Source organism: Alligator sinensis, unplaced genomic scaffold, assembly GCF_000455745.1.
Source record: "Alligator sinensis unplaced genomic scaffold, ASM45574v1 scaffold289_1, whole genome shotgun sequence".
Classification (NCBI taxonomy): Eukaryota; Metazoa; Chordata; order Crocodylia; family Alligatoridae; genus Alligator; species Alligator sinensis.
The window spans coordinates 3199002-3225052 of NW_005841881.1; the positions used below are offsets into that span (position 1 = coordinate 3199002).

At 43.9% G+C, this 26051-nt stretch overlaps 1 protein-coding gene across 5 annotated transcripts in view; it reads left to right on the forward strand.

The window, feature by feature from the left end:
- The window catches only part of STON2 (stonin 2), a 118100-nt gene that overhangs the window by 55682 nt on the left and 36367 nt on the right, over positions 1-26051 (forward strand). For 2 of the 5 annotated variants that reach the window (XM_025196586.1, XM_025196590.1), the window contains one exon: positions 17614-17646. The exons of 2 other annotated variants lie outside the window; for them this stretch is intronic. In XM_025196586.1, coding sequence (XP_025052371.1) covers positions 17614-17646 — 33 coding nt within the window. Of the gene's footprint in view, positions 1-1022; positions 1066-17613; positions 17647-26051 lie in introns of all 5 variants that reach the window. One more of the 5 variants, XM_025196589.1, reaches the window with a different exon arrangement.

The window sequence follows — 26051 nt, forward strand, 5'->3', positions numbered from 1 at the left end:
CGTGCCCGTCGCACGAGGAGTTTAAAATTATCCCCGCCAATGGCTGTGCAATGATGTCAGCCAGTGCCTTCAGTACCTTCGGATGGAGCTCATCCGGGCCTGCCGACTTGAACGCATCCAGTTCCTCTAAGTGACTCTGCACCATCTCAGGGTCTACACTTGGTAGTCTGGCACCCTGCTGCTGCCTCTCTGCAATCCCAGTGAGAGACTTGTCTTGCCCCTCACTTAGGAACACTGAGGCAAAGAACTCGTTGAGGAGTTCAGCCTTGCCCCCCCTGTCCATCACCAATTGCTTCTGCCCATTTAGTAGGGGTCCTATTCCTATAATGTTTTCTTTACTTGGCTTAGGGAGCTATATTCCTATCCCTACGTGAAGGAGGCTGGACTTAACTAGTTTTCTGAGATGCTCTCTCATGAAAACTGGCTGATTTGTTGATCAGTGTACCTCCTGCATTTACAGCAAACCCCACAAGGATGCCATGTACCCTCATCAGACGAGTTGTTTTTACGAGCACCCATTGTCCCGTGTTTAGAATTCAGTCCTGCCCGCTGTGTCTCTGCCAAATTATATTCTGCTGATCAAGGAATTTAGGTGTTATAGCGGGGGGAAGAGTTAGCTCTATGCATTGCTGTGATTGACAGTCCAGCTGCATCTACAGAACAAAACCAGTTTGTCTCGCATGTCTGAACAACCCAAAGGCCGAACTAATGGAACAAACAGGTGTGAGGAGAGGGATGGGAAGGGGAGGGGTTGCCTCCCTTGGCCAATAGCTCCCTGGCTGCTGGATAAAAGAAAATCAGGTCAGTGTGAATTGTCACATTCCTCACAGAAGTGAGGGACAGTGAGGAGTTGTCAGAGGGCCTTCTTAGGTGTGGGAAGGTGCTAGAGATTAACCCCAGAGTTCCTGGGAGCTTGCTTAAAAGTGGAATCCAAGTCAGATGACATGTAACCAGATCCCTGCAAGCTTGCTGGCATGCACCCGGAAAACCTCAGCTCTGCTGCCTTGTGATTTCTATTGTAGAACCAAGAGGAAATGAGAAGCAAAGCAACAAGAGTGTGGACAGGTAGGATGTATTTTCAAAACAAAAAAATCTAGTTCATTTTTTTATCAGCATGTCAAAGTAGTCCTAGGAAACAGCACTGCAGTCAGAGAGCTTGGTCTCATCCACTGTTATTAGAGATGAATCTTTAACCTACTGGGCACTATGGCCTTTAAAGACCCTGTGGTGTGTATTGCAGAGTAAGAGTTGTTAGCCACTTTTCAGCTATATTCCATTTCAGGCAGTTGCCTGCAGTACTAACTTCCTAGGTGTTCTTCCAGTTTCAATGCCTAGGAGGAGAAAAGGTATTTTTAACTTACTCTTTTGTACTGCTCTTTGGGCTGCCAGTGGGCTCCTGCATTTTCTCCCAAGATGGCTGCATTTCAGTAGTGGATTCAGGGGTGTTTGTAATTGCGTTAGCAAAGTCTGTAAAGTGCTCTGGGATCTTTTAAGACCTAATGCACACTACGCTATGTCAGTAAGATCATTTATTTTCCTCTAGAATTGTCAGCTGCAAACATAGTTTAGCTGAAGATTGTTCTGCTCAAACGCAAGGCTGGACAAGATGACCTTTGATGTCCCTTCTACTGCTTTTCTATGCCCCTGTGATGTATTGCATGCTATTAAGGCATACTGCTCAGTTTTCAGGCTAGTGTGAAAGCCTTTCTATTGCATGAACTACCCAGAAGCACTGTCTGATCCAGTACTGTGTAAATACACATGTGTGTGTTTCACTTGGATTTCTAGGTCCTATCTGGTGACTTATTATGCTGTTGTTTTTGAATGAAGCGCCATTGTTTGCCTACAATGCAGAGATGTCCTGGCTCAAGAAAGCGTTATTCTACTGTCAAAACACTTAACATCCATCAGCAAGCTCTATCTTAAGTATTGCTAAGTTTGCCTGAGAAGTTCCTCATTCTCATTCCACCTCAAGTTTCTGTTCCCTTTGAGTTTCCCCCTTCTTAGTGGGGTGTTGCATTCCTTCTTTTTGCCTGACAACATAATGAGGAACCACCTTTCCAGTGGAGGATGGCTTACAGACAGCATCAGGGCGATACAAGTGATTGCTATCATTCCTGGGAGCAGTAGGAAGTAGTCAGCCATGTTGGTCTGAAGTCAGGCAGAAGGCAGGGTAGAAGTGCACCTTATAAACAGCTCACAGTTGCGTTTGAAACTTGTGCATCTCTGATTAAGCTAGGGTACAAGGTGCACCTCTACCCTGTCTACTCTTCCAAGGATGAGCATGCCATCTCTCTAGGCCTCCTGCCTCTTATTTGTGGGAGGTTAAACCTGAATCTGCTACACAGGGACTCTAAATACTGCTACGGAACTAACAAAAATAAGTTTATTTTTATGACATTGAGAGGTATTGTATTTGTTTTTTAAATATTAATTTACCCAAAGATGATATGGATGCTGGCAAGATACAAATTATATTCTTTGGGGCATATATACTGCTTCTAATTATTTCTGCTACAAAAGTTGAAATGATCTAAAAATATGATATAAATTCCACTACTGGTGATAGCTTTTTTTCTTAGACTTTACTGAAATATGAAATTCAGATGGTGTTTTTTCTAGTTAGTTTCATTAAAAAATTACAATAAAATTCAGTTGTTGTTGTTTTTAATTATAATATTACTTCTGTTCCAACAGTTTCCAATGTTTCCAAATCTTAAAAATGCTACTGGCATGATTTTCAGCCAATTTAAACTTGTATAAACTGGAATAGTGCCACTAAAGTAAGTGGAATTAAAATGAGTGTGACTAAGATTAGAATCACACCTTAAATGTTTATGCCTTGCATCATTCACCAGGCCCCAGAGAGTACTGCTAAAGGTGCTGGAAGGGCACCAGAACTCTAGTACTATTGAAATTAAGAACTTGTTCTCTCCTTACCACCTATGGCAGGGGCCTGCATTTGGTGACCTTCCAGGTCCCTTCTGGTCCACTGATTCTATGATTCTATGATTACCACATCCTCAAAGATTTAAGAATGCCAAACATCATCTGCATTCCCATGGTTTTCATTTCAAAAGGGATACTGTCAACTTAAAAATGACATGTCTCTTTGGCAAGTTTTCTCTAAATAATTGTGTTTATTTCCTTGGTTCATTTAACAGCACTTCATGTTTTTTATGGATTTTTAATGAAGCAACAGAGAAGACAAACATTAAAAAAAACACCCCCTCCCCAGAAAAATATGATTGTGAGTCCACAAAAATTGGCAGGGGGCTCCAGAGCAACCATCAGTTCTGGCACTCATTTTTCATTTTAAATTGAATTTCAAGTTAACATGCCTATAATGCAATAGGAATGGAGATTATTTATATGCTGATTCTGATGAAGGAGAAAAATTAATTTTGAGGATAGTTAAGGCACTGGATCAAGACTCAGCAAGCTACAGATTCTGTTTTCTGCTGTACCTCTGTAAGGATGGGCAAGTCATTTAATCTTTTTGTTTCTCAGTTCCCCATTGGTAACATAGAGGTAATAAGTCATTTTTGATCTCACAAGCTCTGAAAGGCTCAGGTCATATTATGAGGTGTTCAGATGCTAGAGGCGCTACAAAAGAGCCCACAAAATAATGCTGTCCTCAGCTTGTCTAGCAGAAATTTCTGTATTGAAGTGGCAGCAAAAGCAGGCTGCAGCTTTGAGAGCTCAGAATGCAAGAGATTCTTTTATCAATTTGATGTTAACTCTCTCAGCCTCTAGAAAAATTTGGTAACCTGATTATGAATTTAAAACAGCATCAAACAGATTATAGGTTTGAAATACATCCATTGTATCCTTACTGAGAAGCAGAACAGCCCCCGCTACTCAGGAGCTGTGGAGATCGTTAATAAGGTTGACTGAACAAATCTTCATTAAACTGTTCATGTCACTGGGCTCGGGGGATTTATTCAGTCCCATCCTCCATTTAAGCCATGACCCAGACAAATCAACCGTAATGCCTGAGATCTGAAAAGCTTTTGTTTGGTTTCTATGGTTCTGTTCACAATTAATAGTACAGCAGCTTGTTTCCTAGGACAGGGTAGGGTCATGGGGTCTCTCAGTTTAACCACAGCTCTTTCTACATGTCACTCCTTGGAGTTTGTCAGGTGATTTGGCAGCCTGTGAATTTAACCATGTAACTCTCAAGTCCTATGGAAGTAAATGGCTGTCTGGAACAGGACATATTATCTTCTCATCATTGTGTCTCCTGTGTCTTCTCTGATTTTCTGTAGCCTTTTATGAATTATGACTGTAGCTTCCATCTTAGCCTGCAACCAGTATCTGAGGCTATCACACATGTTACTTTTACCTGCAGCTGCTAGAAGATCGGAATGGTATTAGACAATCTCTCCTTCCAGTGATATAGTTAAAAGTAGGTGTGCACCAATAAAGAATTTTTGGGCTGATACCGATGGCCGATTTATTTACGAGCTATATTGACCGATACCGATCCAATTGCCAATATGCAGCTCAGCATCTTGGAGAGCAGCGTTCAGCTGGTAAGTCTATTGGGGGAAAGAGGCGTAGCGGGGTAGATCGAGGCTCCCACTCCCTCCCTTACCGTGGGGGCCTCTAACTGCCCTCCTCCCACGCACCTTTCCTCCAACAGACCTACCAGCTGGATGCTGCTGTCCAAGTTGCTGGATTGGCTGTAAGCATGCTGCAGCTGTGTGCATGCATGAGGCATTTATTGGCAACATTATTGGTCACATCAGCCAAAAAAAACAATAGCCAGTAATGTCAATTTTCCTTTTCTTGCTGCCGATACAATGTGGACTGATATATCCGTGCACCCATAGTTAAAAGGGTATTATTACCTTATGCAATCTGTCCAAGATGGGGTAAACAAGACTTCATGCCTAAATTAATGTTTCTATCGCTTAAAACTTCAATCAGCTTCTTGTTTGTTATATCAACCTGAGTCTTTTGGTTTACTAGTACCAATTGCTATTACGTATAGACTGTGATCAATAAGAAATAGATAAAATGGGTCACCTTTATAATGGAGTCATCAAAGCCATAGGGATTGTTTGGTAAATGTGTAACTCGGATAATGCTGGACTTCTGTTTTACTACAAGTTCCCCAGTCTGTGAAATGGAGATAATGTTCCTTTGCTATCTCTGTGGAGTAGAAGATGCATTAAATGTTTGGGTTTTTTTAAGCCCTTTGGCTAAGTACAGACAGTCAAAAAGCCTGAGGCTGAATCAATTCAGTCTTTGCAGGTTAGTTTAATATGCAGAGATTAAGCTGAGAAACAAGTGCACACACATTTACTTTTGATTCAGGAAATGCAGCCACATGTCTGCAGTCGCTCGGGCCAGAAGCTGGGGGGTGCTAGAGAATTACTGTCTGGCACATAGCCAACATGGGCTTTGTTCACTTCCTCTTCCTGCTGCCTCTGAGGTCTCTGGGATTTCCAGTCCGGAATCACAGTAGCAAGACTCTGCAGGGTTGTTTATCACTTCCTTTTCCTGCTTCCAGGTGCCTCTGGGATTTGTAGTCCACAGTTGCAGCCAGCAGTAAGTTTCAGTAAATTTAGCAGCAGGGCAGCTCTGTACTGGGGAGAAAGTGGGTATAACCTCCCTCTCTGGCCCTAGACCCCAGCTGGGGTTTGGCCGGGGGGGGGGGGGGGGGGGGCAGGCAGTCCCTACCTCCTTCTTCCCCCTCTCCCCCAACCCTTTTCTGCTTGAACAGACAGCCCAGCCCAGGGCTGGAAAGTGTGCTGGGATACTGGGGGACTGGGTTTGACTTGAACCAGGAAAGGGTCTGGGACAGAAGTTTCATAAACTAGTTTGACCCAAATCAGTTAAGTCTGATACTACATTCAAGCAGGTTTACAATAAGCCATTTTGAAACTGGTTTATGCACACTGAGCTTCTGTTCTGTTACAGGTTTAAACCAGTTTCTGCTCACTTAAACTTGTTTATGTGTAACTTCTGTCCCTAGCCTTTGAGATTTTAAGGTGAAAACTCTGTGAGTATGCCAATAAGTATTGAGGGCAAAGAACAAAGCATCAGGCTATGCCAACAGAACACAAATAATTTTAAACTACAATATGGAAAGGTGTCTGCCACCCACAGTACTCCCCTCCCCCTCTCCCACATCCTAAATCTCAATCCAAGCAACAGCTTCTTTGCCACACAGGTTTGGCTGCTTCCTCATAAGTACCATCCACCCATCTTATAGGGAAGGGAATATTCATTAAATCCTCTTCAGTGTGGTGGGAGAAAACTCCCTGGGGTTCATTGTCTAGCTGCATAGGAACCAGACAACCATGGGTAAAGTTTTACTGCAGTATATTTGCTCGAGCAATGACCATTAAGCCAGCAAAGAGGCAAAATGGCCCACCTCAAGGGTGAGGCGATCTTTTATACTTTTTACAATATGGCAAGACTACAGGGTTAACAAAAGCCATACTTGGGCGGTGCTTTACAAATCTTCATAACAGCATATTTCTGTTAAGCTGAACTAGCACTTTTTAAAAGCTAAAAGTTAAGTAACAGTAACATTATGATACGTTAGCAAGAACTTGCAGTGGTAGATACTTCTTAAGGACACGATCACTGTACTTAGAACAATGGCTTCTTTGTCTTATCTTGTTCCTTGCTGTATCTGGTTTACAGCACATAGACACATTCACTTGCTGCATTTTACTTAGAAAATGTTTAACACAGTTAAAATGATTACTTGACACAAGCAAAGGCTTAGCTATCATTCTGCCTTGTGGTCAGCGGCATTGCTAGGCCACAGGTCATGCCTTGTATTCAGCTGCAAAGCTAATACTTCTTAATAATCCAAATTATTGTTAACCTAACAGTATGCTATCAGAAAACTATTCTATTTCAGGGTAATAACAAACATGCTCACTACATCAGCCACCACCATCTTTAAGTAAAATCAAATTCCAGTCTTCAACTCAGAACCAAGGGAAAAGGAGTTAGGCTATTGTGCAGGTGGTGTGAGGAAGTATCAGAAAAGATCCCTTCTAAATATGTCCCTAGAGATGAAGTTCAACTACAGTCTCAGGTCTGCCATTTTACTGAATGGTGGACATGCCTATGGGAGTAGAGCAGGAGGGGGGGTAGTTAGATTTCTTCTCTCCCACCATCCATTGTGGAAAGAGGAGGACTCTGCAGAGCCCACATATGCAGTTGCGTATATTCTGGTCCAGCAATATTCCTGTCACTCAGCTCTGCTATAAAGCCTTGCTATGTAGCCTTAGGCAGTGCTTCACCCAGTTGTGGCACCAGATAATAAGCAGATCAGCTGATATTTCAGAAGGGACCCCAGATATGAGTGGCTTTGGGTATTCATATTTTTGTTCATGCCAAACCGTGTTTAGCCTAGTCCCCAGATGCAGGCAAAATTTATACAGCAAGAGGTCCTCTGGCTTTGTCACTAGTCTGTCACTGCAGGATTTTCTGTCAGTAATTGGAGCTCTTAGCAAACCACTGAGAGAAGATCTAGGTGCAAATTCCTGGTCTGCTTATGTTAGAGTACATACCTCAGATGTATGTCTCCAGGGTCCAAATGCCCTAACCACCAGACTATTAGTCACTCTAGTCTAGTGACAGGTCTCTGTGTGTATCACATTATTGTCACAAAATATTTTAAAGGTTCGCACTTTTGCTTTGATGAGGAACAAAAACGCACCGTGAAATTTTTCAAGAATAGGGATATGGAGTGGGGTTTCCAGTTACCCTTACTCTCCTTTTCTAATGAATGTGAATTCTTCGGTATTTCTACAGTTTATAACAAACTCGATTAAATGAGTTTGCCTCAGCCTGTCTGCAACATTCCTGCTCCTCATGTGAGGCTTAGTTTTGGTGGTCAAATTAATCATGGTCTCTGATTGGAAACATGGAACATGCTGGTCCTCTTAATTTGCCATTTCAGCCAGAAAGATGGGAACCAGAAACAACAGGCAGAAAACTGTCCATCAGCAACACTCTGGGTGGTTACCAGGAGGGTAGAGTGGTGTAGAGCAGAAGGGTAAGGAGAAAAGTATTGGTCATGTTTGTTAAAGAAGTCATGGTCTCAGGTTGGAATTTTCCTCCTTTACTGTGAAGAAGCTGTTTTAAGCCATGCACCCTACTTAATGTTGCTTTTTTACTGGTTCTCCATCTCGTTTCTGTCTCAGCCTCAACCTGCCACAAGCAAGGAAGTTGTTACAGTCTCAGTTATGTAGAAGGCTGTGTTTCTTGTTGTGCCACCGGCTAGACAAAACCCAGTCTTCTGTATAAAAGTTCTTGTTTTAGGAAACAAGAGGGAAGTGAACACCAAAGAGGTGTGTGTATCAGAGATGGTCTGGAGTTAACAGGCAGACCTGGGAGATGCAAGTTCCAGTTCTGTTACCAACTCACTAGATGGTTTAGGTAGAGTTGAGTCACTTCAGCTCAGATTTTCAAAAGACTGCATTTTAGGTGCCTTAATTTGATTGAGACACCAATTGTATGATTTTTTTCAGAGGTGCTGAGTATTAGCAGAGCTTGTGAGAATGGTGGGAGCTCTGCATCATTATATATGGTCCTTTCAGGTGCCTCAAATCAAACACCCAAAATGTTTGAATGCTTTTAAAAACACTGAACTTCTCTTCCCCCCTCTTAATTTTCCGATCTGTAAAGTGTGATAAGCTTTTCTAGTTTGTGGACTTCAGTAATATCTCCAAGGCCCATTGAGATCCCTGGGTAGCAGATGCTAAACGAGAACACATTAGTGCTGTTATTAGGAATGCTATATAAAAATGTGATTCACACATCCTGTGTTAATGGAAACATTCACAAGACTGAATTGAGGAAAGGAATCTAAGTTTAGTTTGAATTTAGGTTTTAATATGCTGTTAGGCCAATCATTTTTTATTTATACCCATTTCTTCCACAAGGATCCAGAGATTTATATTGCATGCTGCCATGGAGAAATGGGTTTGGGGTTTCATTCCTATCTCCCTTTCTAGGGCTGAGAATGCCATGGAAACCATGTTCCTGATTCCTAAGAGTATACCATACACTCTCCAGCCATCCAGCTGTCAATAATACTGACTGTTTCTAGAAAGGGGAAAGAAAGCATGAGCTGTCCTAGCAAAGAGAAGTGTAGGCTCTGAGTGGGCAAAAAATAAGGAAAACTGCAAAATCTGTGGGGAAATCACCAATTATCATAAGCACCCACAAGCTGATCAGGTCAGGGCTTTGCTATGGTATTCTGTATACAAAGAGAGAGAAAATTATAGTGCCTGTCCCAAAGAAATTGCAGTGTAACAGATGCACCATAATTTTCCAATCTCATCTCCCAAAAGGGGCCCTAGTGGCAGATCAGACAAGGGTTTCTTGTTCTGGTGTCAAAGGTGCGGGTTCAAACCCCTCTGGATTTGTGGTGATCCAGCTGTAAGTGTGTATCTGGTCATTAAGGCTGGGGATTCAAAGGCAGCTGGGCATTGATGCTGACCATGACCCTTGTATGTGTTGGCCAGAGAAATTGGCAGCAGTGTAACAATAGGTGGGTGAGCTGGGCAAAAGCCCTGGGTGCTGCCTAAGGGGAAGGACCTGGAGGGGCACATCACCCTCCCGTCCCCCAGGGCTCCAGCAGCAGGGAGGGCAGAGCAGCAGTGGGAACGCAATGTCAGAGCAGCAGCTGGTGGTACATTGCCATGGGGGAGAGATGTCCCTTTCTTCTTTTTTTTTTTTTTTTTTTTTTTGCCACTAAAAATTGGTGGGTTTTTTGGCTGCATAAAACATGTCAGTGGCAAAAAAAGATGACATCCCTCTGCAGCAGCAGTGACCCTCCTAACTACTGCCTCTGCACCATGCACCGCTATTCCCCAAGACAGTGTTGGCCAGTTATGCTTCTACAAACTGGATGCTTTTAGGCATGCTAACCTGCTGGGCTGTTAGGCTCAGACAGATCTTTGACTTTTGAGCTTCTAATATAAGTGGCCCCAACTCTGCAGCAACACGGTACTCCATGGCAACTTACCAGGAGACAGAGGTTTTTCTGGAGTTGGTCAGAATGTGGACCAGAGTGGTTCAGTTCAAATTGAACTTCTTCAAAAAGTTTTCATGGTTTTTTTTCAATGCATTCCCAAGCGCAGGAGTTTGCTTCCTACAGAATGCTGTTTCTCTGATGAGATCCCTCTCTACAGCAACTGGCCATCCGAGAGTTTTCTGGGCAGACCTGGATTCTGGGGGTGTTGCAACATCTCCAAAATGTTTCTGAAATGGGACTTCTGTCCTAAATTTGAAAACTTGATCCTTAATGGCCCCGCTCTTGTCCTCTTCTTCAAACATCCCCACGGTTTCTAACATCTTGCTGTGTTGGCTGAGAGGATGCAGAAAGACATTGCCTTTTGCTGTGTGAATGCACCTCCACTGCATTCAGGAGGCTATAGACACTTCCCAGGTATAACCACACTCACATCATGCTGTGCTCTCAGCAAATTAGGCCACCTGCAACAGTGCACAGAGGTGGCAGACTAACTAGGGTGGAAGTGCTGTAGACTTCTTCCAGATGAGGAATATCCAGAAGTGTGCCTCAGATTTTGCTCTCTGAAAGTTGGATGCTTTCTGAAAGTTGGAAACTCTGCTGCAAGTTTGATCTCATGGTGGCAGTAAATTGCAGGCTGGCTGGCTCTCTCCTGGGAAGGAGCAGGATTTGCTACAGAATATCCCACAGTGCAATTTTCATCTTCCTGGCATATCATTCTTTTTTATGACAATGACCATTTTTTGCTCTTCAGTCATGCCTTTTATTAACCCCTGCCTAGTTTTTTTGTTTTGTTTTGGAGTTTTTGGGGGGTTCTGACCAATCTCTGCTCAACATGAGTAACAGCTGCTTTAATATGAGAGGATTAAGGGGCTCTGGCAAGTTGGTGGTTATTAACTGGTCTGTGTCAACTCGCCCAGTCCCCATTTAGTACTCTTGTCCACTTAGGAGTCTTTCATCTGCCTCTTTCAATGGGCAGCCTGCTTCTCTCAAGTCTGCAGCCTCTGTGTGTTGCTTGCTGTTTTGCATCTCTCCCACCCTTAGTTTTTATACTTTGCTCATCACTGTGGTACGTGTATCACTAGCATACTGCCATGTCTAGTCTCTCACTATTGGACTGTCTCTGAACTCTCTACAAGGATCCCAGCTTGGTCTTCTTTTGTGGATTCAACATTTTCCCCTCTTTTCACCCTTCTACTTACCATCTATAAATTATTAACATTTCTCCCTCTTTATTTTTTAATCAAATTGTGGCAGAGGAGAATAGCAAATCAGAGCAACATTTGCACTTTCCAGGTACTTCCCAGCATATTTTCAAAATCATCTAGATAACTGCATTCTCAGATCTGTTTGTCTTCGTGTTGTATTAAACTCCCCGGTACACTGTTTCTCCATAGTAACCATTAAGGGAAATGAGAGAGCCCCGAGTGGCCTTTAAAATGCAGCATCTGAGTGGAATGACACTACCTGCTGTTTAGGCACGCTGACAGAGGATTGATTGTGCCTGTGGTCTCAAGGTTTGATATGTGATAGGATTTTCTATCTACACCATTTCAGGGGGACATCAGGTAATAGGATGAGAAGTGACAGTTGGAAGAATTCAGGGGTATGTTTTGCATCCAAGAAATGTTTTGGAGAATTGGTTTACATTGGAGTCAAGCTGTATTTCCACAATTCCAGTAGGGATGTAGGACAGGAAGAAATTTCCTGGGTCACTGAGTCTAGCTAGTCCTTGGTTGTCGGGAGTAATCAATCATATAATCCCTGTCATATATTTATCATGCTCACTCTTAAAACCAATTAGGTTTTTGCCCCCCATTAATGCCACTAAAAGGCTTATTCCCATGCTTCACTCCTCCTGAGGATCTAATAGTAATTCCCAGCCTTTACTTTGAAAAGGGGCAAGGGAAGGTGTTTGCAAGAGGGAAGCAAAACCACTTCTTTTCTTAAAAAGATTAAATGTTTAAAATGTGCTGAATGCTATGGTGTTAGAGTTGGCTCTAGGTTTTCCTGGTAGGGATTAAATCTGAAACAGTTCACCTGGGAGCAAAAGAGAGAGAAGAATATTTCAGGCATAATAATGGCCAGTATGTGAAGAGTTAACTTTAGGAAGTGATTCAGCGGCTGGCATAGGGCGGAGACTGCTGGGATCTTGCAAGGTGATCAGTAGAAGTGCTTCTTGCCAGAACAAAGTATCATTTCCATGACATACAAATTAAAATTAAATTATAACTACACAGAAATGTAACTAACCTGAAGCCTTCCTCCCCATCCTCCCCCTAGCTCCTAAGCTCCCTGCCTATTCCTGCAAACTCTCTGCCTGTTCTCCCATCCCCTCACTCTCTGGGTGTGCCTGATCTGAGAGTAACCTGCACATTTTTTCATATCTGCCCTTCCCACACAAACAAGAAGGGCTGATTGGCAGGCAGACAACCACGGGTCCTGCTCAAGCATGCAAAATGCATACCTCCCCACACAACTCCCACAAGGACGCAGTCATACACATGCACAGAGACTGAAGAGCCATGGGCTGGCATAAGAGAATTTACTGAAGTGTTAATCTGATCCCCTGGTAAGTGCAACAAGTGGAGCAAATCTGTTCATCTGACAGACTTGTTAGTTTTATTTTTTTTTTTTTTTTTTTTTTTTAAAGTCGTGGGTGAGGAGGAAGAATATGAAAAATGATTTGAGAGATGCTACAGTGAGAGAGAATCATGTAAGTGAATGGATAGAAAAAGCTAGCTGTGTTGCAGAAAGGTTTGAAGAAATGTTTTAGCTGGAAAGTGTGTGTGAACTTGTAACGTAATAGCAATGAGTTGGAAAAGGTGTTTTTTTTTATTTAGACAGAGTTTTGAAAGCATGAATTGGTACGATGAGACATGCTTGCTCTTTGGTCCTCCAGAAGCTAGTTAGAAAGGTTTGGTTACAATGGCTGCTGAAGGGGCTAGAAAATGTAGTGGAATCAATGTGCCGTGTTTTCCCAGGATGAAATGCAGTTTTTATAATGCTTTGGCACTGTGGCAAGTATCTGAGTTTGAAAATTTCAAGAAGGATGGATTTCAAGTTGGTTCGTTAACTTTTACGGGAGGTAGCTTCTCCTCTGATCGGGAGAGGAAAAGTAGATTGCTTCCTGGCTAATAAAAGTAATAGCTGCTTCTCTGCAGTGAGAAGAGAATCTGAACCAAGCAAAACAGATCTCTATGAATTTGCTTCAAGTATTGTTGAAGGGAGAATGGACATGTGTGTCCAATGAACACAGCACAAAGGGGTCTCCAGAAAAGGAGTGGAGGTTTTTGAAGCAGGCTTTGCTGTTAGACTAGCAGCTCAGACTTCTATGTAGAAATTCAGTGGGTGAGCGAGCAATTCAGATTATTCAAGTGCTGTATTGTTGTTAGGGGACTTCAGGGTTTTTTGCCACTTGATTAAAATAGAAGAAATTCATTGCATTTGTGTATGAAGGAATAAATAGCTGGGTTTACAAATAGTCACAACTTTTGAGACCTGAGTCCTGAAATGTGGAAAGTAAAGGTCAGTTAAAGGCAAATCTTACAGTGATCTACAGAAGTTAATTTGATACACTGGCTGTTTTTTTTAATAACCCTGTTATTTTGAAACACCAGTTTGAAATGCAACCTGATGATTACATTAAAGAGCATCAAATGTCAGTGCAAAGCACTTTCTTCACTGATCCTGATGTCTCAAATTAGCCCAAATACCAATACTGAGCCTAGTGAATGCTGTCCAGTCTTCATTATGAACACCTGATTTCTCAGAAGTTCTCAATTCAGCATCAGCTTTCCATGCCCTAGGCTTGGCACAATAATGATTTTTGCAAGGAGGTTGTAGCAGAATCCACCCAGCAGTTTTTGATTTTCCAAAGGATAGGGAAGGGGCTGAATCTTGTTTATTTTAACAATAATAACTTTTGTTTTCAGTTATCAAAATGGCTGGACGTTAAAATTTACTATAGATTCATAGGTTAAAAGTCCATAAAGGCTCATTGTGATCATTTAGTTTGACCTCCTACACAATATAGACCATAGGACTGCTTTGAATTAATTCTTGTTTGAACTAGAAATATTCCTCTTGGGAGGGAAAAAACCTAATTTTGATTTACAAATTTCTAGTGACAGAGAGTCCACCACTGACAGGCTTTTGTAAATGGCTCTAATGTCTAATTACCCCTGCTGTTTAAAAACTGCATAGGTACGGACTTTATACATAAACCAGTATAAATGATTGGAAACCAGAAACAGAAATCTAGTACACTTAGACCAGTTTAAGAATGGTGGAACCCAGTCTAAGATAGACCTGGATGGATGTAGTATCAGATTTAATCTGTTTAGATTAGACGGGTTTATTGAACATCTGTCTCAGGTGCTTTCCTGACCCAAGTTAGGGTGCAGTCCCCTGGTGCCAGGTGCCCTTGCTGCTCCCCTGCTATCCCCTTTGGGCACAGCTGGTGAACTCAGATTGGTGGGGCTGTGGAGCATCCCATGGGGTGGGGTGGGGGGTTGCAGCTGGCCAGGAGCAAGGAGTGGGGGGAGGATTGCAGTCGGCTGGGCACTCTGACTAGTAGCAGGGAGGCTGCAGATGAAGACATGCACCCCCGCTCCTGGCTGGCTGCAAACCCCCTATCCCCCCTGCCGCTCCTGTGGGACACTCCACTACCCCACCAATCTGAGTTCACCAGCCATGCCTGACCCCTTCTCTTGCAGGGCAGGCGGGTCAGCTTCAGTCCACAGTCACCTGCTCTGGCCTAGCACTGGGCTGGTCCTGCCCCGAGGCTGTTGCAGAGCTGAGACAGCAAAACTTTGCTCCCTAGCACTGCATCCTGCATGTGCCTGCCAGCTGGGCCGGGCAGGGAGGAAGAGATCCATTCTCCACCCTGCCCTGCTCCCCGCCATCAAAGCTGGGGGGGTGCTGCATGGTGCGGGCTTCCCTTCTTCCTCACTGCCTGGCTCAACATGGTTTCTCTCCCCAGCCCTTTCCCTTGTCAGCTGTCAGGCAATGGGGAGAGGGAGAATGGAGCCCCCGCACTGTGTGGACCCAGCCCCAAGCCAGCACAGCAAGGAGGGCCTGTGCAGTGCGGGGGCTCCATTCCCCCACCCCTCTCCTCCTGCCTGGCTGCTCGGACCTGTGTGGCTGACCCTGAGCTGGGAACCAGGGGCCAGGGAGAGAACAGAGCACCCTGCTATGCTCTGCTGGCTTGGGTGGGCCAGGAATGGGTCTGGGCCAGAAACTGGGGGCAGGTTATGGGGGAAGTAGAGAAGGACAAGTCCAGGTCCACCTGGTGGGGGTCTCTGCTCCCCAGTGTCCCTACCCTCTGTCCCCAGTTTCTACCCAGGCAGACAGCTACATGGGTCCAAGCCACAGTTCCTGCCTGCAGCTGTCAGGCAGTCGGGAGGGTGTGGGTAGGGAGCCCTGCACCATGCGGGCCCCCTCTGCTGTACTGGCTCAGGCCAGGGCTGTGTGACGGGGCTCCACTCCCCCATCCCACCCCCCACCTGGCTACTACTGACAACCAGAGACCAAAGTCATGGCTCAGACCCACGTAGCTGTACATTGAGCTGGGAACTGGGGGTGCAGGGGTGGAGAAGCAGGGGCCCCCTGCTGCATGGACCTTCCTCCCCCCCAACCTGCCCCCAGTTTCTGACCCAGCAGACAGCCACCTGGCCCTGGCCCCCACCCACCCAGACCCGTGCCAGCATAGCTGGGGTTACCTGCACAGCAAGGGGCTCCATTTTCCACCCTTTTCCCCTAGTCACTGCTGACAGCCAACAACTGGAAGGGGACAGGGCTGGGGTTGCACTGGCCAATCAGAGCTGGCCAGTTGCTTGGCTGGGCTCATCATTTTCCTGTGGCTTGCTAGGAAATGTGCTCGAGTGCTCCCAACCTGCCCAGTGCAGGCCACCTCCATGCCCTCTCCGCAAAGTGCCAATGCAAGTTCTGTTCACTCCCAGACTAATCTAGGGCACTTTGAAAAAGCTGCAAAAGTTGGTGAGAATCTGCCTAGAGTTTTTTGAATATTTATAGTTAACCTCTAAGTGCTTCACCTTCCAACCTTTGGAGTTTACCATATCTTTGTTTGCTCTACTGAAGAGCTTCTATTATTGTTCCCCACATGGATACTTAGAGACTGATCAAGCTGCTCCTCAGTCTTTTCTCTCTGATATCCTAAATAGAATTAAACCCCTTGAGGTTTTTTTGTTTTTTACTATAAAGTATGTTTTCTTAATGATTCACTTTCTCAAGGATTTTGACACTGTCTCCCACAATATTCTCATTAACAAGATAGACAAAATTACTGTAATGTGGATAATAACTAGTTGGATCATTGCACTCAAGTAGTCATCGTGGCTCTGTGTCTATTTGGGAGGAGGTATTAACTGGGGTTTCCTGGGGTTTGTCCTGAGTCTGGTATTGTTTAATAATTTTATTAATGACTTAGATGTTGGGATTGGTTACATGTTTAGCAGATTTGCAGATGACACCAGGCTGGGTGGAACTGCAGACAGTCTGGAGGGTAAGACCAGGATCCAGAATGACCTGCATAGACTGGAGAAATGGTCTGCAGTCAATCAGATGAGATTCAACAAGGACAAGTACGAAGTCCTGCACTTTGGACGGAATAACTGCATGCACAAATACAGACTGAGGAATGACTGGCTAGACTGTAGTATTGCAGAGAAGGTCATGGGGGGGCGGGGAGGAGGAGGGCTTACAGTCTACCATAAACGGAATATGCGTCAACAATGTGCTCCTGTTGTGTGTAAAAAAAAAAAAAAAAAAAAAAAAAAAAAGCCAACAGCATACTGGATTGTATTAACAGCAATGTCACTTGCAAATCAAGGGAATAATTCTTCTCTGTTTAGTACTGGCAAGGTCTAACCTGGTATATAGCATGCAGTTCTGTCCCCCTTGTCATTTCCCCCCCGTCCCCTGCCCACCTTCAAGAAAAATGTGGACAGTTTGGAAAGAGCCCATTGTAGAGCAGCAAAAATGATTTGGGACCTGAGAACAAAGATTTATGAAGAAAGGCTGAAAGACCTAGGGTTATTTAGTTTGGAGAAGAAGAGACTAGGGGACAGGGGAGGGGTTTGATAATAGTCTTCCAATATGTGAAGGGCAGTTACAGAGAGGATTGAGATGGGGTTTTCTCTGTGGCCATGGGGGATAGGACTAGGAGCAATGTCCTCAAGCTTCAGCAGGGGAAATTTCAGTTGGGGATTAGGTGCAACTTTCTAGCTGAGGATGGTCAGACATTTGAATAGGCTCCCTAGAGAAGTTGCGGAATAGGCATCCTTGGAAATTTTTAAAGCAGGTTGGATAGATAGTTTATTCAAGGACAATTCTGCCTTGAGCAGAGGGCTAGACCATATGACCGTGTGAGGTCCGTTCAAATTCTACTTTCCTATGAACCTAATCCTTACAGCTCTTCTCTGAACCCTCTAGTGGAAACTATATTCCAGTAGTTGCTACCCAATAGGAATTATAACCTCTCTACTTATATTCAGTATCCCCTTCTTTATAACTCCAAGGATTTCATTAGCCATTTTGGCTACAACGTTTCAACTCATTCTCTTTCACTTCTTTTTCAGAGTCACCACTTCCCAGGTTGAGTCCCCTCTCCTGTAAGTATAACTTGCAGTGTGTGTTGACGTATGATTTTACATTTGGCTATATTAAAGCACAAATTGTGCTTACTTGTACCACAAAACCAAGCAGTTCACATAACGAATATTATTACTGATATAAAGCTATTAACATTCTGCTAATCTTTGTACCATTTCTCAACCTTTTAGCCTTAATGATTTTGCTTTCTCCCAAGTCACTGATAAAATAACATTTAAATAGCATAGGACCCAGAATCGGCCCTCTTGGACCCCATTAGAAATACCCCTTCTGTTGATAATTCCACATTTTCAATCATATTTTGAGACCTACCATGTAAACATGGTCTTCAGTGATGACTAATCTTTAGGTTAAGGCCACAATTTTCAAATATCGGTGGTGAAGCCTAGACAGTTAAAGAGAATACAAATATATGTATGTAAATGTAATGTCTATGTTTTTGAAAAATTTGGATCAAGCCTTCAAATAGATTAAAGCTATATATGTGCAATATACGTGTGTACACACAATGACACACAAAAAAAATCCCACTTTAGTTCTATACACTGACTTTTCATGGCAAAGAGTGAATTTCTACTAAGCAAAATGAAAAATGGAGTTCAGACATCTGGAGCATTGTCTCCTTAGATGCTATTGGAACCAACAGATTAATAAGAGTTATGCAGCCTCATCTGTGTCCTGTCCACACAGATATGAGTCTATTACAACTGCATCTAGCTTAAACAGTAAGAGACTTGTGTGTTTGGAGGGATTTGGACCAGCCCTCAGGTGTACCAACCAAGACAGATACTGTCACACTTCATTTTTATCATCCTCATTGCAGGTAGCTCCTACAAATGAAAAGCCATCGGAGAACGTATTTGAACCCCATGAGTGTTTGCAGCTTGAGATGCTATTGTCATCCTGCCCATTGCCCAGAAAGCGTGGACAGAGGTGAACAGTGTTGTCTGGCAACATTGCAGTTCTGTACATTCTTGGGTTCTAGGTGGCCCAATTATTTTTTTTTAATGGTACATATCTTATCTTTACCCCAAAGACTGTATGGTCCAACCACCTTTGCTTAGTGAGCCAAGTTTGTGTATTGTTCACATGTTCATATTGTAGTGACTTCAGCTACTCCGATGCCCTCTGTCCTAATGTTCACTGCTGGTTATTTACATTCTAACCATTTTATAAATACACTGTAGACTACAAATATGTTGATGGAAAATGAAACCTTTTGGATTCGGATTAAATCTATGTATGAATCTGATTCTCTTTAGAACTGGAAGATGCATGCACTCTATTTACAGCCCTAAATTAATTGTTCATGATAAAATATGTTTACAAACCACAGTAAGCATAAGATCTGCGCAATGACTCTTTGCTGAGCTCAGTGTCTGTTGACTTAATGCAGAAAGGGAGGCTCCCTTTTGTCTCGCCCCAGGAAGTTGATGCCTGCAGAATGCAACAGCCCTGGTTTATGTCTCAGCTGCAGCTACATACAGGTTGTACAGAGTACAATGCCTAAGAAGCATCTTAACTAAGTGATAAAGTCTGCTTTGGCATCTGACCATTTCTTGGCAGATACAGCAGTCCTTTAGCTAGGTGGTCTTTTGCTAGAAAATGGGTGAAATGATTAGAGGATTGATCTGAGCTGCATCCTCCCAAATTTAAACCGAACCCCAGAATTTTTAGAAGCTGGAAACTCTTCAATTATATTTGCTTTATTGTCTGTTTCACAGCTGCCTCAGCATGTCCAGGTTGCAGCTGGGACCAGACAGAGAAGCACTGAAATGTTGTCAGGAATGCTGATCCAGGGGTATTTCTGTTCTGACCTGAAGTCCTGAAATTTTCACACAAGAGCATGTTCTCAGGAACTTTCTACTCTGATTTCTAAACCAGAAAGGCTCAGAGAAACATCCAGGCTTCATGTCTTTATCTGAATTGGGTTTTTAAACTACTTGAGTAGGTAGGCCTCAGTCAAACCCTACTTTTTTTCTTTTTTAACTGAAAGGAAGTCTTTCTCTGAGTAAGAAGGGAGCTAAATTTGCTTATTCTGGAAGCTGCTCCCTCAGTTTCTAAGAAACTATGTATGTACAGCATATGGGCATTATAATAAACAGTAATGTAAATACAATAAGTCTATTTTTTTTCCCTATCCAAAAATGGCCAGATAAAGACCGCTCATCTTTTTAGAAGGTTATGCTCTGTCTCAACCAGAAGTTGTTGGCTCAATGCTGGAGCTACTTAATGAAATGGTATGGGCTGGGTTTATGAAAGAAGTTGGACCAGATGGCCCCTTTGGGCCTTTAAAATCCATGAATCTGCATGCACTGCTTGAGACGCTGTGCCGAGGGTCAGGTTCAGTCTTAGAATAAGCTCACAGTTCCAGGGGATATCTTCTCATTAACATTTAGCTTCAGTTTGATAGGGATGGTAGCACTTGTATGTCTCAGTTGCTTTTTGTCTTCGGGAAACATCTATTAGTTTATTTAAATGACTCCTTGTCATTAGCACTGTGGTACCTTGTGCAGAGATGAGAGAGAGAATATGTAATTTTGTTACTTTGTTAAAAGTGCACAGGAAATACTGGTCATTATTGTTCCACCTGAATTCCTTGGAAAATTAGCAGTTCTGAGGCTACACTGAATTTATCCCATATTAATTCAGATGAACTCAGAATGATGGCAGTTCTGAACCTATTGTGTTCTTAACTCAGATGGTTTGATCTATTTGTTTTAATCAAATTACTTCCAATTTCTGGCATTAGTTCTAATTCTTTAGTTAAGGTGATTATTAAGGCGTTAGCTTGTTGGCTAAGGTGGTTATAAGTAGGACTGTGCGAAATGGCACCGTTCCATTTCGACTTGTGTTTCGATGGAACAGCATTTCGTTTCGAATTTCATTTTGATTCAAAACCACTGTTCCGTTTTGTTTCATTGAAACATTTTCACTGTTTTGACATTTTGCCCATAGGCTATAATGGGGAAGCTCGAAACAGCCTATAACTTTGTCATTTCTGGCCTGATTTGAATGAGACTTACAGGAATGGTAGCCCCTTCTGAGGGCATGAAGCCTGCCAAGTTTCAAGGAGACAGGTGCAGGGGTTTGGGGGAAACTATACCTCAAGCTGAGGACAAGCAAAACTCGTGACATGGGTGGATGACACTGTGTGTGTTAAGGCACAGCAGGGTGAAAGCTGCAGGATTGCTAGCCCCTGCCAAGGCCACAATGCCTGCCAGCTTTCAAGGAGACGGGTGCAGGGGTTTCGGGGAAACTGCACCTCAAGCTTCTGAGAAGCAAAACTCGTGACATGGGTACTTGTGCAACTGTGTCTGTCTTGGGGCACAGTGGGGTGAAAACTGCAGGCCTGCTAGGCCCTGCTGTGGCCACGAAGCCTGCCAGCTGTCAAGGAGAAAGGTGCAGGGGGAGTCTGGTTCTGGGGCCCTGCACCTCTAGCTGCTGACAGGCAAAACTCATGACATGGCTGGGTGACACTGTGTGCGTGTTAAGATGTTCCCTCACTCAACTGACCTAGGCAGAGAGCAGGGCAGTTCAAACAATGCTGTCTTTTTTGCAGTTTTTCCATCCCTCACCCAGAGCACTGGGATTGGAAGGGACCTCAGGGAAGGGTGACAGTCACTGGCCAGCCACATAGTCAATAATAAGAGCAGTCCTTCCCCCCCGCCCCTTGCCCCTCCCTCTCCTTACTTTAGTTTCTGTTTCCCTGCAGGCAAACCCAGCTTGAGCTTCAAAACTCAAAACGTTTTGAAATTTTCGAAACGTTTCGACTTGCCTCGTTTCGTTTCAAGGCTGTTTCAAAGCTCCTCTGTTTGTTTCAATGTTGCTGTTTTGAGCTCGAAATGAGAGTCGAAACAGCATCGAAACGAAACTGCCAGCGAAATTTCACACGGCGCTAGTTGTAAGCCTTTGAGGCCTGTGAGTTCAGAGGACAGGTTGTAGAGCTTGTCTGCCCGAGTGATAGCCTTGAATAGCTGTTCTGCAACAGTGAGTTTCCACTAACTCCCCATGTGGACAGTCTTGTTCTAAGAGAACGGAGGTGGCTTCAGCTGAACCACAAAAGGGTTAATGCAAATAAATCTCCATGGAGAGCTAGGTGAAATACCTGATATACCTTAAATTTACACCTCATGTAATTTTTGTAGTACGCTGTTCATGTAGACAAGCCCCTGTTTATTTCCAGTGCTCCTGCAGCAACACCACCTGCTGCCCTTTGCTAGCGAAGAGTGGCAAAGTGTTAACCTTTCTGCCTACTTGTTACAAGCTGCACAGAGCCTGTGACCTAGGATGTTTAGTAGGGATTTCCAATGGATAGGCCACAGGCCAGAGCAGTGGCAGCAGCAATGCTGCCAGTGAATCGCATTCAGCCTGCTTCTATAGCAACAGGTTGAAAATTGCTGTCTGAGCTGTAGTTGCCTCTGTTCAGAAGTGCCCAGTTTGCAGACAGCTTTTATCATCTTCAGGACAGTTGTCTTCCTATGAAGTTCAAGTAAAGCTGCTTCTTTCTCAAGACAAAACCTAATGCAAAGCAGAGACTAAAGATAATGGGAAGGTTTAATGGGGTAACTCCTTTAATGCTATGTTTAATTGTAGGGGGGAGAGAGGCACAGAGAATTCAGGCTCCTTTAAAATATTCCTCCAGAAGGAGAAGAGAGAGCCTAGTTAGTTTTTATCAGGGCCTTGATAATTACTTGCTCGTGTCTCATGGAAATGAGACTATATTTATGGGGGGAAATGGCTGGCTTAGAAAAGTAGGAGGCACAGCCCTTTGCCTTCAGGCAGCCATTGAAGTCAAGCTGTTACTCTCTGGTGGCTGTTCAGAGGCCTATATTAAATGAGTCTTGGTCTCATCCCAGTTTATTGCGAACCAGTTTCCACATTAAAAAAACATCAAGTTGATTCTAATGGACATCTTTGTTCACAGTCCCACAGAAGGGTCGAGCACTGAATGAGCCTCATGGTAAAAAGACTGTTTATTCACCTGGAGATTATCTTACCTCTGACCTGGAGGCACATGATGATGCATTTCTGCGGAAGGATCCTGCATATATTAGTGGCTAAATAAAGTCCATCCACAAGGGCTTTCAGCTGTCCAGGAACCCTGGCATTCAAACACACACACAGCTTTCTGGTGCAGTCTTCTTTGTAACAAAACAGAATTGCACTTAATTAAAACACCGTTACTGTAATAACAGCAATTGAATTGAACCTAGAGCGAGAGCAGAATTGATTGAATGAATTCAAGTGAAGAATCAGCATGTTCATTCATAAATTATATAAGGAATATTCCTTCTGAATTAAATGTTGAATGCAAAGATTTCCATAAGGAGCTTGGACTTCGTCCACTTTCTCTTTTTGAGCTTGTATAACTGAAGTATCTGATGTGAATCTATTAATTCCAGTCATGGCCCTACAGTTGAAGCTCTCAAATTCAGAGATTTTATTACATTCTCAGATCGTGTAAGAATTTTTCTTGGAAATAGTAATTTAAGTATAGCTCGTTGAGGCCATGCTAATGATGAATGCATGGAGCCTGGAAAACAGGCAGGAAGAGTTGGAAGTCCTTGAATAGTCAGAGCTCTGACATGATTGGCATAACAGGGACTTGGTGGGATAGCTTCCATGACTGGAGCACTGTCATGGATTGGTATAAACTGTTCAGGAAGGACAAGCCGGGGAGAAAAGGAGGAGGAGTTTACTTTATGCAAAAGAGTGGTATGATTGCTCATAGCTCCAGCATGAAACTGGAGATAAGCTTGGTTGAAAGTTTCTCGGTTAGGGTAAGAGGGGGGAGAGCAACAAAGCTGATGTAATGGTGGTGTTCTGCTGTAGACCACTATGATGATGAGGGTGTGGTAGATGAGGCTTTCTTGAAACAGGGCAAATTTCCCAATCACTGGCCCTGATTCTCATGGTGGGACTTCAGTGATTCTCACATCTTCTGGGAGAGCAGTACATTAGTGCACAGGCAATCCAGGAAGTTTTTGGGGACAACTTCCTGGTACAAGTGTTGGAGAGGCCATCTAGGGGCCCTGCTCTTCTTGACTTGCTGCTCGTGAACAGGGAAAAATTGGTGGGGAATGTAGTAGTGGATGGCAACCTGGGCAGCAGCAATCATGAGATGATCGAATTCAGGATCCCGAGGTAAGGAAAGAAAGAGAGCAGCAGTGAGAACCTTGAATTTCATAAAAGCAGTCTCTGACTTGCTTAGGGAACTGATGGGCAGGATCCCCTGGGAGGCCAGTCTGAGAGGGGAAAAGAGTCCAGGAGAACTGGCTGTAATGTAAAGAAATCTTACTGAGGGTGCAGGAACAAACCATTCTGATGTGTAGAAAGACTAGCAAATATGGCAGAAGACCAGTTTGGCTTAGAAGGGAGCTCTTCAGTGAGCTAAAACACAAAAACAAAACTTATAAGAAGTGGAAACCTGCACAAACAACAAGGGAGGAATGTAAGAGTATTGATCAGGTGTGCAGGGATGAAATCAGGAAGGCCAAAGTGCAGCTGGAGTTGCAGCTAGCAAGGGATATGAAGGGTATCACAAAGGGTTTCTACAAATATGTCAGCTACAAAAGAAATATGAGGGAAAGTGTGGGTCCTTTACTTAATGAGGGAGGCAACCTAGTGACAGAGGATGCCTTTTTCACCTTAGTCTTCACAGGCAAGGTCCACTCCCAGTCTGCTGCACCTGGCAATACAGTTTGCGGAGGAGGTGAGCAGCCAACAGTGGCAAAAGAACAGGTTGGGTACTATTTAGAAAAGCTGAACATGTTCAAATTAATGGGGCTGGACAGGATGCACCGGAGGGTACTTAAGGGAGTTGGCCAATATGATTGCAGAGCCCGCTGGCCATCATATTTGAAAACTCATGGCAATTGGGAGCCAGACAATTGGAAAAAGGTAAATATAGTGTCCATCTTTAAGAAAGAGAAGGAAGAGGATCTAGGGACCTACACATCAGTCAGCCTCACCTCAGTCTCTGGAAAAATAATGAAGCAGGTCCTCAAGGAATCCTTTTGTAAGCACTTGGAGGAGAAGGTGACTAAGAAAAGTCAGCATGGATTCACCAAGGGTAAGTCATACCTGACCAACTTGATTGCCTTCTACAATGAGATTACTGACTCTATGGGTGCAGGGAGACGAGTGGATGTGATATAACTTGACTATAGCAAGGCTTTTCATATGGTCTCCCACAACATCCTTGCAAGCAAGCTAAGGAAGTATGGGCTGGATGAATGGACTCTAAGGTAGATAGAAAACTGGCTGGATCATCAGAGGGTAGTAGTCAATGGCTCAATATCTATTTGGCATTCAATATCAAGTGGAGTGCCCCTGGGTGAGTCCTGGGGCTGGGTTGTTTGTGTTTTTTTTAGTATCTTCTTCAATGACCTGGAAGATGCATCCTTTGTAAGTTTGTAGATGACACCAAGCTGGGGAGAATAGTAGATATGCAGGAGGGTTGGGCTAAAATTCAGAGAAACCTTGACAAATTGGAAGACTGGACCAAAAAAAATCTCATGGTGCATGTTGAGATGAGCTTGGACATTTGGTCCGTGTGTAGACTAAATGAGGGGCATGTGTACATGACACTTTAAAGTAGGTTAAATGCTTTTGCACCAGTTTAATGGTGTTGGTGTTTGTATGAATTGGTGGCATATTGCACCGTAATTCCAGCTGCTGTAGCAAATTCAGCAGCGTAATGCACCTTAAATGACTTGGGGTGCAGCAAACTAAAACTCCTCTGAGTTTTCGTCTACACATGCCCTTGGTTTCCTGGGGACAAGCAGCAGTGGCGCACTTTGTGCCACAGCTACTTGTCCCCCAGGGAACGCCCCTGCCACATGCACTTTGGTGTGCAGCAGGTTACCCCAGGGGCAGTAGGGGAGGATGGGACTAGCACTGTGCTGGTTCCAGCAGCCTTACCTGGAGTCCTCCTGGGGCTGCAGCCACAGCAATCCTGGCTGGCAGCTGCAGTGCAGCTCTGGGAGGCCTGGCTCTGCTTTTCAGCAGCACGCACTGCCTGAGTGTACACTGCTCCATTTTTTTTGACCCATGGATATCCTTGCAGCATGGAGAACACCTGACTGGGCGATATGTGGCACTGCAGACATGTTTGCGGCACCACATACTGCACAGCTTGTCTGGATGTGTCTATGAGGTTCAATGAGGAGAAGTGCAAAGTCCTGTAGTTAGGATGGAACAATCCCATGTATCACTGCAGGCTGTGAACTGACTGGCTAGGCAGCAGCTCTGCAGAAAAGGACGTGGGGATACAGGAAACAGTCAGCTAAATATGAGTCAACAGTGTGCCTTTGTTGCAAAGAAAGCTAATGGCATACTGGGCTGCATCAGTAGGAGCATTGCTGACAGATCAAGGAAAGTGATTCTTCCTCTATTCAGC